We start from the raw sequence: 18745 nt of genomic DNA on the forward strand, positions 1-18745 counted from the left end.
CGGCCTGGGCGTAGCCAGCCGACGTTGTCTTCTACTCGTATGAAACGCATCAACAAGAAGATGAAAAATTAGCCTAGTCCAAGTTTTTCTGTGAGACAAAGTGGACGCGGCTCCTATCTCGATCTTACCCCCTCCATCTAGTGCAAGTGCTCAGGCGTGACGCTACCAAATGCGGCAATCTACCTAGAATTTTTTTCCTCTTTTACAGTGCTCCAAACTCTGAGCAGCACAAACACATTTTCGGCATTGCCGCCCACTTCCACTTCCCTTCCATAAATGAACGAGGAGGGCCATTAAAGCAACACAACACGTTTCCGTCCAATGGGAAAGAGTACAGGGGCGGTGGTGCTTCGTGGCGCTATCCATCCATCTGTCTGTATGTCCCTCCACACGCCTGTCTGCGCGTCAGACAGTCTGTCTGTCTGTCTGTCTGTCTGTCTGTCTCTCTGTCTGTCTGTCTGTCTGTCCGCTGGCAACGTTTGTCGGCCTGTCCCGACCGATAGCCGAGTTATTGCATCCATTAACATTACTACTGCTATCACCCTGCTGTTGGTGTAGCCGTTGCCACAACCTCCCCCTCCCCTGCCCTGCCCTTCCCCTCCCCTCCCCTCCCCTCCCCGATCCTCTCCGGCGGGCGTACCTATCCCGCACGTCGTTAATACAAGGCACGGCGAATAATGATGGCGTTTGCTGCGTGGCGCGCTGGGGGGTTCGGCTCTTGTACAAAAACTACCAACAACGGCGGCAGTCCAACAACAACAACAACAAAAACAACAACAACATGAACGGGATGCCGATGCGAGCGGCGGGGAGGCGATGGACGGGGGGAAGCGTTCTGCATTCGGACGATCCGATTAATAGAGTTTACAAAAGCCAACGTTCGCAGGATTATTGTCCCCGAAAATCGAACCCGGAACGCGGTGATGGTGATGCTTATCTCGTCGCATTGGGGGTTTGAGGTTTGATGAGAGAGAGAGAGAGAGAGAGAGAGAGAGAGAGAGAGAGAGAGAGAGAGTGAGAGAGTGAGTGAGAGAGTGATTGAGAGAGTGAGTGAGCGAGTGAGAGTTTGAGAGACTGAGAGAGTGAGAGAGAAGAGAGAGTAGAGAGAGTAGAGAGTGAGAGAGTGAGAACACGCTTACGCGCTCAGACTCACACTTACTATCCCACTCTGGAGCATCACGCTTGCATGCAAACACGTGTACACGCGCACATGTAACACACACTGCGTACGACGCCAGGAAGGCGCTTAAGCTCCAGAGCACATTCGTCTGGTGTGCCAGAATGCCGTGCAATGCCGTGGCAGACGGCTCCGCGCGCGTGACCCCCTTCCCCTCTCCGTCCCCCTTCCCCGTCCCTGCGCTGCAGGCACGTCACCGAACGTGGCTCCTAATGCGAGGACGCTTGTCGGCGACGAGGTCACTCACTGACAGAGCACAGACAACAGACAAGTCGAAATGGCGCCGACGTGACGCTGAACCTCAAAACGAATTTCAGTCGAAAATGTGATACGATTTTTCCAAGAAATATGATCCTAGAGAAATCGCGGGGAGCTATAATTTGGGCGAAAGGACGTTTCCATTTGAGAGTTAACTCAAGTGCCGCGTCGAAAGGTCACGCTGCGTCCACCACGCTTCCCTCTCTCTCTCTCTCTCTCTCTCTCTCTCTCTCTCTCTCTCTCTCTCTCTCTCTGCCGGGAGTCTTTGGTGCCTCTTGATTCCGGGCCTGTCGTCGCACCCTGTCCCCCCGCTCCCCTTTAAGGGACGGCCCGTAGGAGTGCGAGAGAGACAGCGCCGCGAAGAAGTCTGTTCGGAATCGGCCTGCGGGGATGCAATAAAGGTGCCCGCGCTTTGAGGGGTTTGCCGAGGGGCACCGCGACGACGAGGACGAAGACGACGGCGACGACGACGAAGCGAAGCAGTGCGACTTCGACGTGCTGGAAAACAGAAACTTCTGCGTTCCGCCTCGGTGTTGCCACACACGCTGGCGAAGGCCCCCACGATGCACCAGTGGTGAAAAGGTTGCCAACCTCAGTGTCCAAAAAGATTGCAAATCAAATCTCAGTATCGAAAAGATTGCCAACCTCAGTGTCCAAAAAGATTGCAAATCTAGACCACGTTTGGTTTTTCAGTGTGGCGAACTTAACTTCAGTGTCGTAAACATTACAAATCAAACCTCAGGGTCGGTAAGGTTGCCAACGCCAACCTCAACATGCCTACTAGACAGTATTCGGACTTTCTCTCGATAGAGTGCCGAGTTGACAAGCCGGTTGCCCCTTCCGGCGCTTTGTACATCGTGGGAAGCTTTGCCTACTTTGGTGGCAACGCAAGTGGTCCTGCCGGCGTCGTCGGTCGCGCATAAATAGATGCAACAGTTACAGTACAGAAAGGGTCGAGTGGACGTGGGCAGCTCTGTGTGTGTTTTCCTTTGCGCTTCCAGCAGCAGCGCACGTCCGGTGGTCCCACCACGGCGACGCAACAAGCCGCGAAAGAGAGAGAGAGAGAGAGAGAGAGAGAGAGAGAGAGAGAGAGAGAGAGGAGAGAGAGGGAGGGAGGGAGGGAGCGAGGGGAAACCCCACGGGGTGCCACTCTGGGCAGTCTTTGCTTGTGCGGCACTTAGGCCCGACGTAAGGACAGCGGGGAAGGTCAAGGGCCGTTGGATTCGATCCGCCCGTGCTCGCTCCGTCTCTCTCGCACAGCCGCGGCAGGCGCCACGAGTGTGAGAGAGAGCACCGCCCTTCCTCCATCGTCGTCGTACTTTGTGCGTGTAGCTTTGACGCGCCTTTTGGCGGCGGCGCGAGGGGGAGGGGGAAGCAGTGCGCGCTCCCAGGAAACGCCCGGGGTGAGAGAACGAGAGAGATTCGCACGTTTAAAATGGTATTGCCGCGTCCGTGGGGACCAACGATTGCCGGCGTTTAGTTCTGGCCGTGGCGCTCTCTGTGACTGACGCCGATCAGAGCGACGTGGAGCAACGGCACGGCGGCGGGCCAGTCGGACCTGTCGGACCGGTCCCCGAAGAGCCAGCGCCAGAGCCAGCGCCAGCCTCGCCCAGGGGAACGGAGTTCAAAGCCACGCAGCAGCAGTGGCTAAGCAAGCCCGTGCCCCGTGGTCGGTGTGGCGCGCAGACTGGAGACTGGAGCCCGGAGCAAGGCGCACAGTGGGCCAGAAGACCGGTGGAGGCGGCCAAATCTCTAGACGCGTTTTGAGCTCCAGAGTCGCTAAGCAGGCCTCGAACCGAACGTGTGACCCCACCAATGGATTCCTCGTTCGGAGAGCAATCCATTGGTGGGGTCAAACGTTCGGTTCGAGTCTAGACATGTGCGCCGCGCCGCCGCTACGCCGCCGCCGACAAATTTTACCACGCCGCCGCCGCTGACAAAAATTTGTGGCGCGCGCCAGCGCCGCCGCCGATGATTTTACCGGCGGCGGCGTCGGCGTCGCGACCTTAAATGCCAAAATATTTGCATTCCATCAGCAGCGAGCACCCAGGGATAGGCAACCCGACGAGCGGGTTTCTCCGCCGCGAGAACAAAATCTTATTGGAGGGTTTATATTGCTTAATTTTTACCTTTGTAACGAAACTAGTCCACCCTAAAGAACTAGTCCATCAAATTGTGTTTTCTTTTCATGGGCATGTTTTTAAATTGAGAAAATAGACCAAATTTAAGTCAACCACGCCGCCCAGCCGCCGCCGCCCGCCCGATCAAGACATCGGCGCAGACGCCGGCGTCGCCGCCGCCGCCGGCTAAATTTCGGCCAAACGCCGCCGCCGATGAAAATGCGGTCGGCGCACATGTCTATCGAGTCCCATTCAGTGACTCTGGAGCTCAAAACGCGTCTAGAGTTTTGGCCGCCCCCACCGATCTTCTGGCCCACTGTGAGGCGGGGCCTGAGGCTGCAAGTTCAAGGAGCGCCCGCCAAGCGCAGGGTAGGCAGCCCGCCCGGCACCGGCGTCGTCGCGTTGCCGAACCCGCAGTCCGCGGGCGCTTGTGTCCGCGTGACCGTCGGCACGGTCGCCACCCGGGTTGAAGGGCCCAGGATCCCAATGTCGCCGTCGAAGCTGTCGTCGTCGTCGGCGAAGGCAGGGGGTGGAAACGGCGCTGATTTGGCGGGCCATGGCTGCGGCAATGCGTGCACGGCCGTTGTTTGTTGTTTTTTTGTGGTTCCTAGAAACCCACTTTCTAGCTAAAGTAGACATCTTATGCACAAATCCTGCACGTGTACTTCTAGAGTAATGTTGTCTCTTCGAGAAAATAAGCCCGTTTTGAAGATTTGAAACCCACAGGACGAGTCATGGACATGTTTGTAACTTGTTTTAAATGGCTCATCCGCGTTCGGGCGCGGCGATTCTGGCCTGAAAACGCCGAAAAAAATGTAAACAAGTTACAAAAATGTGAATATCTCATTTTGTAAGTATCAATTCGGCCCAAGGAGCTTATTTGCTGATCCTTCAACCTTACTCTTTAAGTACGCGTTGAGGTTTTGTCGTTAAGACGACTACTTCAGCTGGAAAGTGGTTTACCAACTAACGCGGTAAAGTGGTGAAAACGGCCAAAACGGCCGTGCACGCATCGCCGCAGCCAAGGCCCGCCTAATCAGCCCCGTTTCCACCCCCTGGCGAAGGCGATGAAGACGACCAGGGGAGCAGCCAGTGTGGGCGCTACGCCTTCGGAGGGAACGGCTGTTGCAGGCGCTCGTCCCCCTCGGGGAACAGCCGGTGCCGGTATGTGCTCTCCGCGGTCGGGGAGTCCCTCACTCGATCTGCCGTTGCAAGCGCTCCGGCCGAGGGCCAACTGACCTCACTAAGAGAGCGAGCTCTTGTAGAGCAAATCCTGATTTCATGGAAAATTGCTTACAAACTAGTTACAACACTAACCTAGGTCGCCACCGCGAGCGGGCGGCGGCTCGGCGCGCGCAGCGCCATCTCGCGACGACTCGCGGAACCTCGTCCGGACACGCTATACAGCACAACGGCAGACTCCGTTCCCAATATCGCACAAGCTTTCCTTCATTTGGGATGTTCTTTCCGTTATTGCGCGCCGAGCGAGGAATTCCTGTATCTCTTCCTGTGAAAATGAATGCCGCTCCATGTCAGGGTCAGCCTCCAGCTTGACGCAGAGCGTATCAATGGCACGCGAAAATTAAAAAAAGGAGAAATAGACTGGCGTTTCGGATTTTCCGCCTCATAAAAACAAAGCACAGACCCCCCTCCCTCCCCCCCTCTCTCTCCCCCTCTCTGGACGCGTTTTGAGCTCCAGAGTCGCTAGACGGGACTCGAACCGAACACTCTCTCTCCCTAAAAATAAGTAAACGAATGGGCGGCGCCGCTGCCGAGATTTGTTTATTTCTGGTGTAGGTGGTCGGCGACCCGTTCAGTCACCTGCCAGAGGTCAAAGGGACCGAGAGGGGCAGGGAGGTGGAGGGGGAAGTTCCAAAGCGACGGCAGCGCGGGCACCTTAATACCTGGCGCGTACTTCGAGAGGTAGGCTTGGCTTTCCCTCTTCTCGCCCTCCCCTCCTCCCCCTCCCCCTCCCCCTCCCCTCTTCCTCCTCTCCCCCTCCTCCCCCATCCCCCCTACCGCACCTTCCCCTCATTCTTCTCCCCTCCTTCCCCTCCTCCTCCTCCTCACATCCCCTTCCCCTCCCCTCCTTCCAACGCCCAGCCTTCACCTCCCTCCCCCTCCTCCACTGGCTCAAAGTTACCGCATTGTAATGCGGAAGTGGTGAGTTAACCCGTAATATGTTCGGCCCTGTACACTGGTTGCCTCCGGGCTTCACGCCCCTGGCCTGGCGCGGGTCGCAGCCGAGGCACGGCCAAGGCACGGGCGAGGCTCGGCCAAGGCTCTGCTACTACACAAAGCGGTGTAAAGGGCGAATACCTGCCCGCCCCTTCCTCCTTTTCGAACCAGACTATATCAATTTACCGGCGAGAGAGAGAGAGAGAGAGAGAGAGAGAGAGAGAGAGAGAGAGAGAGAGAGAGAGAGAGAGAGAGAGAGAGAGAGCGCTGACTTTTACTCCCAATTCTCAAGGCCACTGCTTCGGGCGGCGACCGGGCGTTACCTGTTCGCGCTGCTGGCTGATTCCGAACGGCTGTTGTCGTTCTGTCTCTCTCGCACTCACGGGCCGTGCCCATGGCCGTGCGAGCGAGACAGAGCGACAACCCGCAGTGTGTAATCTATCCACAGTGTATCTATCGCGCGGCCATGTTTCGCTCCTTCCCTTCTCCACAGAGTTTAATCTGGCGGCGTGTCGGATGATGGGAGCTCTGCCTAGCCCTTGGCGTAGCCCAGCAGCGCGGCCGCCGCGAAGCGCAGCCCAAGACCCTCCCTTTCAAATTTTTGGCGAGCTGCACAGCCTTCCCCGTGACAAAGTGTGTGTGTGTGTGTGTGTGTGTGCGTGCGCCCGTGTGTGTGCCTGTGTGTGTGTGTGTGTGTGTGCGCGTGCGTGTGTGTGTGTGTGTGTGTGTGTGTGCGTGCGCGTGCGTGTGTGTGTGTGCTGTGGCTGCGCCGGCCGCGCAAGTGCTCTCCGAAGCGCTGACCACTGACCACGGCCGTGGAGTTGTGCATGCGCCACACAGCACGGCCCGGCATGCTGTCCGCGCGCTGCGCCGCGCTGCGTGGACTGTAGTCTCCTGGCGGCGAACTGGCCGGCCCGGCCGGGGCCGCCGGGGAATAACTCGTCCCTGTGGGAACGGAACACGGCGCTGCAACGCGCGCAACACAGCCGAGCGCAAGCCGAGCAAATGCGGCGGCTGCAAATGCGTGGAATTCCGTGGCCGCTCTTTTGCCGCTGCATGCGCCGCCGCCCTGCGCCCACCGTCGCTCCGTCTCCCTCGCACCGCCCCGGAACGCCCCGTGAGTGCGAGAGAGACGGAGCGACGCGCCGGCCGGCCCTTCGGGATGAGCGCGCAGCGCAGTGCAGGCCCGGCGCGTGCGCGGCCCGTCGGGTTGTGGAGAGGCCCGGCGAGAGGCTATCGGTTCTTTCGCTGCTCCAGCGCCCCCGGCCTGGCGTGCGGTTAGGGCTGGACGATCGAGGAGGCCCAAGCGGCAGGCCCAAGCGGCAGGCCCCAGGGAGGGATGCTGCAGCACTGCCTCGGCACTGCCCGTGTCAATCTACCTTGAGCTTCGTGAAGGCTTCGGCCCTTATCTCCCTTCGGACTCTCCTCAGCGGCGGTGGCGGTGCTGGTGGTGGGGAGGAGGTGGAGTAGGAGTGAGGAGGAGGGGGAGTAGTGGGTCGTGGAGGTGGCGCATGTGGTGGAGGTGGAGGGAGGTGAGGTAGAGGGGCTTGGGGATAGGGCCTTGTAGTGCTGTGACCGCGTGACCGTCGGCACGGTCGCCACCCGGGGTGAGGGCTAGGATCCTGACGTCGGCGAAGGCGATGTTGACGACCGGGGGAGCAACCAGTGGGGGCGCTGGCGCTACGCCCTCGGAGGGAGCGGCCGTTGTAGGCCCTCCTCGGGATACAGCCGGGTACACTCTACCAAAAATGTCCTGTAAATGCCGTTAATTTATTACCAGTTTTCACTGTAGGTCAATTCACAGCGTTTACTGTGAACTGCTCACGGGATTCACTGTGATCTTGTTCACGGTGTTCACTGTGATCTGGTCCCCAGTAAACACTGTGAGTTTGACGCCGCTGAGCACCGAAGGACTGCAAATCAGGCTCCAATTCACGGCGTTTACTGTGGCCAGATCACAGTGAACACTGTAACCGAGATCACAGTGAACGCCGTGAACTAGTTCACAGCAAACGCCGTGAATTGCACAACAGCAAACATTGGTAATAAATTAACGGCGTTGACAGGACATTTTTGTAGAGTGTAGGCGCTCGCCGCGGTCGGGGAGCCGCTCATACCAACAAGTGTTTCGGACATTCCGGCCGATGGTCGTCAGGTTTCTGTAGGGAAGAGTACCGTTAGGGAACTTCTACGGGTGTGTTAGAAAATTGCTTACCAACTACTTACAACGCTAACCTAGGTCGCCAGCGCGAGCGTGCGGCGGCTCGGCGCGCGGAACGCCATCTCGCGACGACTCGCGGAACCTCGTCCGCGCGCGAGGCCAGTTTGAGCGGTGACAGTACGCAGACTGAGGTTGGCAACCCTATCGGCACTGGTGCAAGGGCGTTGTCGGCGACTTTAAGTCTGTAATACAGTGTGCGGCCACACTGCGCTGGCGTCCTTGTGCACGCCAGTGTGCACGCACCGATGACATTTTCACAGCCGGTGGGGCGTGGCCGCTTGGCCGGCCGGCCGGCGCCTCCTGGGGCCGCGTGATATTTCAGCAGACTGATTCCGAGAGTCGTTTTCGTCGCTCTGTCTCTCTCGCACCTTTAGGGCACGCCGCATGAGTGCGAGAGAGACAGAGCGACGATAACGACTCTCAGTCTGCAGGCTGAACCTCGTCAATGCGATGCACTTTGGCGGCGGCCCAGCGACTCGCTCGGTCTCTGTCGCACCCTCGCGGTCGCGGGGCGCTCCGTCGGCGTGCGAGAGGGGACAGCGCGACGGGACGCCTCTTCGGGATCAGTGGTGCCGCTGGGCAGGGCGGCAGGCCCCGGCAGGCCAGCAGCTGTCGTTCGCCCTTCCAGCGTCCCGGCGGCTCTATTTTGAACGCTCTCTCCGTCTCTCTCGCTCCCGCGGGGCGCCGCGTCGGCGTGCGAGAGAGACAGCGCTGCCCGCAGGCGCTGCACGCGCGGCGTAATGGCGGTTTTACCTCGCGCGCTTCGCACACGGCGACCTTTACGAGCGCGCCACACATAACAACTTTATTTTCAAATCCAATTTCCCGCGTCCTGCGAGAGGCGGTCGTGTCCGTCGCCGTTTTCCAAATTCGGAGAGCAGACTGAACTAAACTTTGGGGCAGCAAACTTGAAAAAAAAAAACCTTTAAAACGGTTAAGGCGTCGCTCTTGCTACACGTGTTGCCCCGGGTTCAACAACTCGCCTTCCCCTCCGCTTTTTTCCGCCGGAGCGTGCTTCTCGCGTTGCGTCGAGTGCTCCGGCAGCGCAAACTTGTTGATGCCTTTTGTGATTTACTTGTAGCGCCACGCGCGCCCGCCGTGGCGTGGCGGGGCGGGGCGGTACCTGCATCTAGCCCGTGGAAGAGGCGAGAGTGTCCCCCTCGAGGTCCGTAGCTTAGCAGGGGAGCTGGTGCCGCACCGTGGACCAGAAGGCCGGTGGAGGTGGCCGAAACTCAAGCCGCGTATTGAGCTCTAGAGTCGCTGAATGGGATTCGAACCGAACGTGTGACCCCACCAATGGATTGCTCTTCGAACGAGGAATCCATTGGTGGGGTCACACGTTCGGTTCGAGTCCCGTTTAGCGACTCTGGAGCTCAAAACGCGTCTAGAGTTTTAGCCGCCTCCACCGGTCTTGGCCCACTGTGTGCCGTCAGGGAGGGTCCAGTATATTCAGGACAGTGCTCTCTTCGCTCTGTCTCCCTCGCACCCGTGCGGCGTCCCGGCCGAAGAAACGCTGCGGGGAATCAGTGTGCACACGGGTGTCTGTGTTCGCCGCCCCGTTTGTGGCGAGGCCCCCGAACCCCGCGTGGCTCGCTCGGCCTGCACTCGTCGGGGCGCGGCCTCGAACGCACAGGTACAGTGCGGGCACAAAGTGCACGTGAACCTCCACTAGCGTCGATATAGGGTTGCCGACCTCCGCTCGCTCGCCGCGACATTTCTCTTGAGCGAAAGCCAAGGTGTTGCGTAGCAGGCAGTCGATCGGTGTGTCGCTCTGTCTCTCTCGCACCCTCACGGAGAGCCCCATGAGTGCGACAGAGACAGAGCGACGACTCTTCTCTGAATCGCTCGGGAGGCTGTGGTTGGCAACCCACGACGCTGGTGCATCGCATCGTGGGAACTGTTCTTGGGGCGTTCGATCACCCGGCGCGCTCTGTCGCTCTTCCCCAGACGGCGCCGTGAGTGCGACAGAGACAAGAATTCCGTTTCCGAACGCAGCACCCTGCACTCTGAATGGCCGGATAGCTGAGACGGAAACCTGACATCGGCCGACAGATTCCGAGAGTCGTTTTCGTCGCTGTCTCCCTCGCACTCGTGGGGCGGCCCGTAAAGGAGCGAGAGAGACAGAGCGACGAAAACGGCCCTCGGAATCAATCTGCAGACCAGTCAAGACAGTGAGGCGGGCGGCGCCGGACCGCGCCTCGCGCCTCGGGGCGGCCAAGCTGGCCGACCTGCAGAGTGATTCCGAACTGTGCTTTCGTCGCTCTGTCTCTCTCGCTCCTTCACGGCACGGACCACGAGTGCGAGAGAGAGAGACACCTCTCACTCGGAATCAGTCTGCTGGCCGACCTGCCAAGGAGGAGAGGAGAAAGTTGCGCAACGGCACGGCCACGCCACTGCCACGCTGCCACGTGACAGTGGTGGATCCAGAGCCGGTCCGAGGGAGGAGCAAAGTAGCACTTTTTGCCCACTCACAGGACCAAAGTGTTGCTTATTGCCTACCTTTCAGACGGCAATGTTGCGTCCAAGCGATCAATTGTCCTTTCGCCTCCCTGTAGGGGTAAGTTGGGCAAGGAAAGTACACCGGCCCGGCCTACTGCACACGTCTCAAAGACCATTCGTCAGGAATTGCACTCCAGGATTTTCAATTTTAGTCGACATAACTGGACTCAAATACACTCCCAATTTCCTACTGAGAAATGCTGTGCTGTCATAATACTAAGCTAATTCTCAGTACTCTACGACACAAATCTATCATAATACAAAGAAATTGGTTTGTAATACTAAGAAACTGGTCATAAGTTACTGAGTACCCCTCACCATACGTTACTACCTTCGCTGTGCTGTCATAATACTAAGCTTTTTGTTCGTATTACGATGAAAAAGCTCTGTAGGATCTTGGGAGTGTACAAGACTTGATCGCCGTAAGGGTTCACTTCTTTTCTCACCCTGTGCTTTTCTCCCCTCTGGATCCGCACCTGCCACGTGAACCGAGCCGCGCCAGGACAACGAAGCAGAAGACGCGCCCCTTCTCGAACCGCGTCATCCGCCATCGCGACGCGTCGCCGGCCTGCTGACTGATTCAGAGCCGAGCGAGCACTGTTTTTCGGGGCGCTGTCTCTCTCGCTCGCACTCACGGGGCGGCCCGATGCGGAGCGAGAGAGACGGCAAAACGACGCTTTTCGGGAATTGGAGGAAAAGGGAAGCGTTAGGAATCACGCGCAGCGCGAACCCCAGCCCCTTCCCCCTCCCCTCCTCCCCTCCACTTCCACTTTTCTCTTTGGATCGAGCGATGCACAGCGCGCTAATTAGCTCCACTTTTCCGCTTTCCGACGATTTTCGCGCCTCGGCTCGACGCCGCATTCACATTCGCATTCCCATTCCTACTCGCCTTCGTATTCGCATTGGAGGCCGCCGCGCTGATGGCGGCAGCTCGTCTGGCGTCACTGGAGCCCGCGCTGGAGTGAAACTCTGGAATGGAGCCGGGCTGGCTGGCTGGAGCGACACGGAAATTTACATGATGCGGCACATAAAAAAGGAACAAAAACAAAAACACCAATAACGCGCGATGCCGCGACGAACGACAGCAGTGCAAGCCAAAAACAACAACAACAGCACTGGAGGCGCCAACGCCGATCGCGAGGGTGTGGCGTGTCTTGTAACGCAGTGCTTCAACCCTCTTCTCCGAACCGAATGCCGAGGTAGCGTTTTTCTCTCGTCTCAGGTTCTACGCCGTCAGCACGGACCCGCCACCCCCACCCTGCCCCACCCCTTTCCGCCTTCTTGGCACCAGACGCGGCTTCGCAGAAATCTGCCTCCGCGCGTCGTTCGCGCCCCACCTACCAGTCACATCTTTCTTTCTGTCTCTCCATTTCCAGTTTTTATTATTATTTTTTTTCGAGTGGGAAGTTGGGGTTGCCGTGCAGGGGAAAGGCGCAGGTACGCGGTTAGAGGGAAGTGTCTGGGGCTGGCAGGCGGGGTGTGCAGAGCCAGCCTGAGGGAGGGGCAAAGTAGCACTTTTTGTCCAGTTACAGGGACAAAGTGTGGCTTTTTGCTTACCTTTCAGACAGCTATCCAGGTTCAAAATGGCAGAAAAAGGGGGAAGGGGGGCTCAAATTGTCCGTTTACCCCCTCCCCCTTTTCCCCCGCTTCGCGCCTGTGAGGGAAGTGAGGAGGAGAGAACTGGTAGGACGGACCCAAGCTGGAGGAGCGAGATGACCTTTCGCCAGTGTCTGTCTTAGCCCTCGAGGACACGTGGCCGAGCAGGCTTGTAATCAGACCCTAAATAACCGTTTCGGGACACCGGCCACAAGGCCAGAAGGGCCCTCTTTGCACAAAACTGAGCATGCGTTTCAAAATGCACGAATTTGTGCGCAATTACGCACATTTTCGTGCGTAGTTGCGCATGAAATTCGTGCATTTTGAAACGCATGCACAGTTTCGTACAAAGTTTGTGCGCAAAAAACTACATAGTACTATAGACTAAACCTAACAAATTAAATAGTGTGTATCAAAATTCAAAAATCAAGCCAAAAATCCGAAGTGCCTCACGGAGTTATTGCAGCGGCGAGACAGCCTCTTCGTCAACACGAGCCTTACCCTCTCGGGAATTATTTTCCGAGGCGGGCTTCCCGAGTGCAACGGACGCCGGAACGAGAACCAGGCTCGCTCTCGTATTGATCTATTTTGTTATTCGCGAGTCTTGTCCGCCCGCCGGGGTGTCAATATCAATGGCGTCTCAATTTGTTTGCGTCTCAACGGCCGCCGTTCTCACGAGCCTGCCCACGTGACAGGCCGTCTGTCAGACAGACAGACAGACAGACAGACAGACAGACAGACAGACAGACAGACAAGCAGACAGACTAGCAGATAGACAGGCAATTCAATTCAATTCAATTCAATTCGTATTTATTAAGAAAAACTTAAACAAGGCACTTACAGATAGAAACATTAACATAGTAATAAACTGCCTAAAAATAGAAAAAGACAACCCCTAAGCATGACTGCTTGTCAGGGGTGGATTTACTGTCTTTCTGTCATAACAAACAATAAAAACAAACAAACAAAAATCTTTTACAAACAAAAAAATCTTTTACAATTTAAACTCCACCTTTCTTTTTGTTATTTAGATTTTTCAATTGTTTGTACTTAAAAAATATTGTTTTAATTTTGTTTTCATGGCACTTTGACTATTTATATTCCTTAAATCTATTGGCATCTTATTTAGTATTTTTGGCACGACCACCTCTGTCAGTCTATCACCATACTTATTCATACCTATCTTATATTGGAAACTCTCATTTCTTGTTAAGTATCTATGTTGTACTATATTTCTAAACTCTTTCTTAAAATAATTTCTTTTTAAAACTTTTAATTTGTACAAATTCTCTAATGTTAAAATAGTATTTGGTAATGGAACTCTTTGCTTTTTCTTCACAATCTTTACAGCTCTCTGCTGTAATGATTTAATGGGGAGCAAGTTTGTATCCGAGGCAGATCCCCACACTTCAAGCCCATAACTCATGACTGATTCAAAGAGGGCTGTATAAGCCATGTTTACTATGTTATGTGGGGAGCAGTTACTTAATTGTGATAATTTATACAGGCAACACCTCAACTTCCCTCTTAGCATTTTAACATGGCTTTTCCAGTTTAGGTGTTTATCAACTATCAACCCTAAATACTTCACTGACTCCACCATTTCAATATTCATTTTGCAGGTGCAATTTGCAATATTACAGTGTATACACTCAATAGAATGAAATCTTAGGTTAAGATCTCTTCTTGCAATATAAGGAGTGGATATATGCATTACTTTAGTCTTTGTTCCATTCATTATGAGATTCTTATCATGACACCATTTTTGGTACTCAGTAAACTCCTCCTGCAGTCTTGCCTCAGCTATATCTAAGTTTTTGTGTACAGAAATTATCACAGTATCATCTGCATACACAAAATATTTACATTTTTTAAAACACCTTTTTAGATCGTTTATATAAATCAAGTACAGCAGGGGACCAAGAAAACTGCCTTGTGGTACACCATACTTAAGTTTTACACAGCAGCTGTCAACTCCTGCCACACTTACCTTACACATTCTGTTTTCCAGATAACTTTTAAACAGTTTGTACGCTTCTCCTCTCACCCCAATATTTTCTAAGCTTTTCAATAATTTTTCATGACTAATGGAATCAAAAGCCTTAGACAAATCCACAAACATTACAACAACATGCATACCTTTATCCAAGGACTCATTTACTATGTCAGAGAAATTTTGTAACAGATCAATGGTACTCTTTCCCTTCTGATACGCATATTGGTGTTCATCAATCACTTTGTACTTTTTGAGGTATGAGAATAAATGTGTATACATATATAGCTCAATTGCCTTGCTTATAGTTGATAAAATGGAGACTGGTCTATAATTACTATATTCACAGGGTGATCCAGTTTTATAAATAGGCCTGATTGTGGCAATTTTGATTTCATCGCAGAAAATTCCTTTTTTTATTGAGTTATTGATTATGTTTTGTAATATTGGAGCAACTAGTTCGATATTGTCACTTAGGTGTGATACCTTAATTCCATCATCACCAGGAGATTTTTCTTTTAAAGTAAGAATAATTTTTATCACATCCTCTATTGTTGCTTCTGGTAAAAAGAAAGAGTTGGTTATTCTGTCAGTTGCATTCTTCAGCAAGAGTGTCGGACATTCATGCATAATACACTCAACCTGATCTTTGAAAGTATTGACAAAGTTATTGGCAACCGTTTCTATTTCTAAGATACCCGCAAAATTTTTGTAATTATGTTGTCAATATTTTCACTCACTTTGTTATTTAATACAGAGTTTACCAGTTTCCAAGTAGCCTTAATATCATTTTTACATTTTTCAAATTGCTCCTCCATATATCTTTCCTTGCTTCTTTTAATAGAGTAAATTATTTTGTTTCTGAGACCCTGATAAACTTGTCTCAGCTCCAGTCTTTTTAAGTAGCTTTCTTTCGAGGACACTTTCCATCTTTTGAAGGCTTTATCTCTCTCATGCATTAAGCGAACAATCTCATCAGTTATCCAAGGTTTTCTTACATGTCCATTTACTTTTCTCTCCTTCATTTTAACCCTTATGGTAGCAGACGAAAATGCCTCTCTAAGTTCTAAATAATTTTCACTTGGACTTTCCGTCATATTATTTTTGACACTATTTAAGTTTTCCTTCCACCTCTTTTTTACAAGTATGTTCTTCATTTTGTTTTCACTTTTTCCATCTTCCTCACATTTATTTTTATTATTCTGAAAAGAGAGCAGAGCTCCTACCATATAGTGATCACTAATTTTACATTTTATTATTGCAGGATACACATTTTTATAGTTAACACTTACCGCAATATGATCAATACAGGTTTCACTTAAATGGTTTCCAGCATATTCCTCTCTGGTACATTTGTTAATACAGTGCCTGATTTTATTACTTAATAACATATCTATATAATCACTTGTGATTTTACCTTCCTGCAGAATATTAATATTTATGTCTCCTATTATTACAGTATTTTTCCACTTTTCCGCTTGCAGTAGATCATCTATTTCATCCACAAAGTCCGCTGTCTTGCCATAGGGGGGTCTATACACAGCCAATATTGTTGCTTGTCGTCCTCTCCCAGACAGACAAGCAGACAGACTAGCAGACAGACAGGCAGACAGACAGGCAGACAGACAGACAGGCAGACAGACAGGCAGACAGACAGACAGACAAGCAGACAGACAAGCAGACAGACAAGCAGACAGACTAGCAGACAGACAAGCAGACAGACTACCAGACAGACAAGCAGACAGACAAGCAATTCAATTTCAGTTTATTGATTCCTTGGTACATGGCAGTAACGAGTATTTAAAAATGTCAGTAACGGCAGTAGAAGTACTGAAAAGAGTGCAGACTAAGAGACTTGCAGGCAGACAAACGGGCAAACAGACATTACATGCAGACAGACACACAGACAGCAGCGTCGCTGTCTCTAAACTGACTCGGAGACTGACAATCCGCCTCGCTGCCGCGTTTCGCCAGCGCTCTGCTCCCGCATACATGCAGATTCGTACACAACTCATCCGAATTTGAAATGCATCTCCCAGTGAAAGAAGCGGCAGCGTCTCTCCTCGCGATTTCGGCCCGGCACGCCGGAGCACGTCGGCCTTCACTCTTTGAGACGGAAGGCAAGGACTTGGAAGGAAGGAGCGCAGCGCGCCATCCCTTTCTGTTGCAACGCACAGTGGGCCAGAAGACCGGTGGAGGTGGACAAAACTCTAGACGCGTTTTGAGCTCCAGGGTCGCTAAATGGGACTCGAACCGAACGTGTGACCCCACCAATGGATTCCTCGTTCGACGAGCAATCTATTAGTGGGGTCACACGTTCAGTTCGAGTCCCATTTAGCGACTCTGGAGCTCAAAACGCGTCTGGAGGTTTATCCGCCCCCACCGGTCTTCTGGTCCACTGTGCAACGTGCCTCTCTATACAACTCGACGTGCGCTTTGAGCCATAAGTTAAGTGCAGCAGCCTTTGCGACGGCACTCCACCCGCGCGCACGGCCAACAGGAGCTAGGAGGTGGGTGACCCGTAGGTGCGGCACTCTAGTCTCCCCCTCTCCACCCCTTCTCTCTCCCAGTCCCTTCCTCCCCCTCTCTCCCTCCGTCCCTCTCTCTCCCTCCTCAGTCTCTCTCTGTCTCTGCCGTATGTGCACGAGTGCATCCAGTCCAGACCCAGGGCGTCTGTTTACTCCGCTTGCCGCCTCACCCGGCTTCTCTCTCTCTCTCTCTCTCTCTCTCTCTCTCTCTCTCTCTCTCTCTCTCTCTCTCTCTCTCTCCCCCTTTGGCCACGCCACGCCCTTCCAGCCCTTGAAGCCCCTCCAGCCCCTCCAGGCATTGCATCTCGGGAGGTATTCAATTGGCCTGCTTCCCCTTGTTGGCATTCCCTATTCCAAGCTGTGCGCGGCAGCACCAAAGCGAGCCGCGCGCATGCATTGCTCGTTGTTGTTGTTTTCACAATCGTCTTTTCCCCATTTACATTTTAAACCCACTGGTTTTTAAGGCTACCGCTAATGTTTTTTAGCAGATGATACCTTCACCACACTTGAAACATACCTAAAACTACTATACACATGAAGGTGTCAGCGTGCTTTTACTCTCGAGTCCAGAAACCAAGCCCGTATCCTTACAATATAATAGGGGCTGGCCGCCGGGGCGGGCTGGTGCGTGTGGCCATGAGGCGCAGCCTGCGCGGAATTTGACAATGCCTCCCCCGTACAGCGCCAGCGGCACCGGGCGTAAACAATGGCACCTCCTCCTCGGCGACAATCCCTCCCCGCCGAAAGGGCGACTCGGGCAGGCCTCGGCTCTCCTCAGCTCGTGCCGACTTCGGCGCTAGCTCGGCCTCGTTCGGACGATACCGGCAGCACACTGCTACAACTAGCACACACGACAATACCAAACGAATTTCATCGAAAGAAAACCAAAGGAGTATCAACTGCTTTCATTAACGTTCGTTGAAGGAGATTTTTTAGCAGATGATACCTTTGCTACCTTTGCTTTAAAATATACACCTAATACTACGAGACACAAAGGTGTCAGCTAGCTTTTACTCTAGAGTCCAGAAACGAAGTGCGTATCCTAACAATATAGTAGGGGCGGGCTGCCGGGGCGGGATGGTGAGTCTGTCTGGCTGGCTGTGGCCGCGGCGCAGCCTGCGCGGAATTCAACAATGCCGCCCGGCTAGGCTCAGCCCCGCGGGCGCCCGCGGACCTCGCGCGGCAAGGACTCAGGCGGGCTCGGCTCGGCTTGTGTGCGGGGCACACCTCGTCACCTCGTACCGACTTCGGAGCCACCTCTAAGGCAAGAAATGGCATAAGCGATGGCGCCCAGGAAGCTGACGGAAGAACAGCGGCAGCGTAAACGTGAAAGGGACCGGCAGCGCTACCGGGAGAATCGAGAAAAAAGTAAGTGCCACGGCGGAACGCGTGTAGAAAGATAGGTTAGCCGCGACAGGAGGCGCGACGCGGCTCTGTCCAATCCCTCTCTGCGTTTGCCGTCTCAGCGTATGAATTTCCAGGACTGCAGCTTGATGAAGCCCAGGATGTCCAGAATGAGGAGGGTGCAGAGAACCGTGGCCGAACCGATCACGGAAATCATTAATAATCCCGAACTACTACCTAGAAGAAAACCAAACGAATATCATCTGCTTTCATTAACGTTCGTTGAATGAGATTTTTTTCCAAAGACCCGCCTTTCCCTTGCCACAGTATTTTGCCCATTATTAATGCCTCGCGTATCGTCGACATCGCCGGAGTCGACAAGCGGCCGGGGTCTCCTTTGCCCAACCGATGAGAGGCTCTTGTTGTTGTTGTTGTTGTTGTTGTTGCGCTGGCTGCAGACACAAGGGCGCAAAGCCCGTGCGAGTCGCTGCTTGTTGTTGTTGTTGTTGTTGTTGTTTTTGTTTTTGCTCGTGCGAGGCGCTGCCTGGCAATCACTGCTGGAAAGGGAAAGTCAAAGGGAAGATATCTGCATTCATTTCCTTTTATTCTGTCCTTGATTTAACTCCCTTTTCTCCGCGCGCGCCCCTTCTGCCCTCTCGGCGTCTGTTTTGCTATTGTTTTTGTTGTTTTTTTATGCCGCTTGCTTTTTGTTTCTTGTTTGCCGTGGAGCTGATTCGTGGGCCCACAGGGCGCACTCACGCCACCAGAAGACCGGCGCCGGCGGCCAAAAGTGTAGACGCGTTTTGAGATGCAGAATCGCTAAACAGGACT

At 53.6% G+C, this 18745-nt stretch overlaps 2 protein-coding genes across 2 annotated transcripts in view; one reads left to right on the forward strand and one right to left on the reverse strand.

Moving 5' to 3' along the window:
- LOC117645044 (GTP-binding protein Di-Ras2-like) overlaps positions 1 to 18745 on the forward strand; it is a 71267-nt gene that overhangs the window by 8124 nt on the left and 44398 nt on the right. The window lies entirely within an intron of this gene.
- Positions 13086 to 15433, reverse strand: LOC117644695. The gene is made up of 4 exons (XM_034384309.1): positions 15335 to 15433; positions 14741 to 15244; positions 14045 to 14642; positions 13086 to 13894 (listed from the first exon to the last, which is right to left on the reverse strand). The coding sequence occupies exons 1-4, from the start codon at positions 15431 to 15433 to the stop codon at positions 13086 to 13088; spliced, it is 2010 nt and encodes a 669-aa protein (XP_034240200.1).

This window comes from Thrips palmi, unplaced genomic scaffold (assembly GCF_012932325.1).
Source record: "Thrips palmi isolate BJ-2018 unplaced genomic scaffold, TpBJ-2018v1 HiC_scaffold_18, whole genome shotgun sequence".
Classification (NCBI taxonomy): domain Eukaryota; kingdom Metazoa; phylum Arthropoda; class Insecta; order Thysanoptera; family Thripidae; genus Thrips; species Thrips palmi.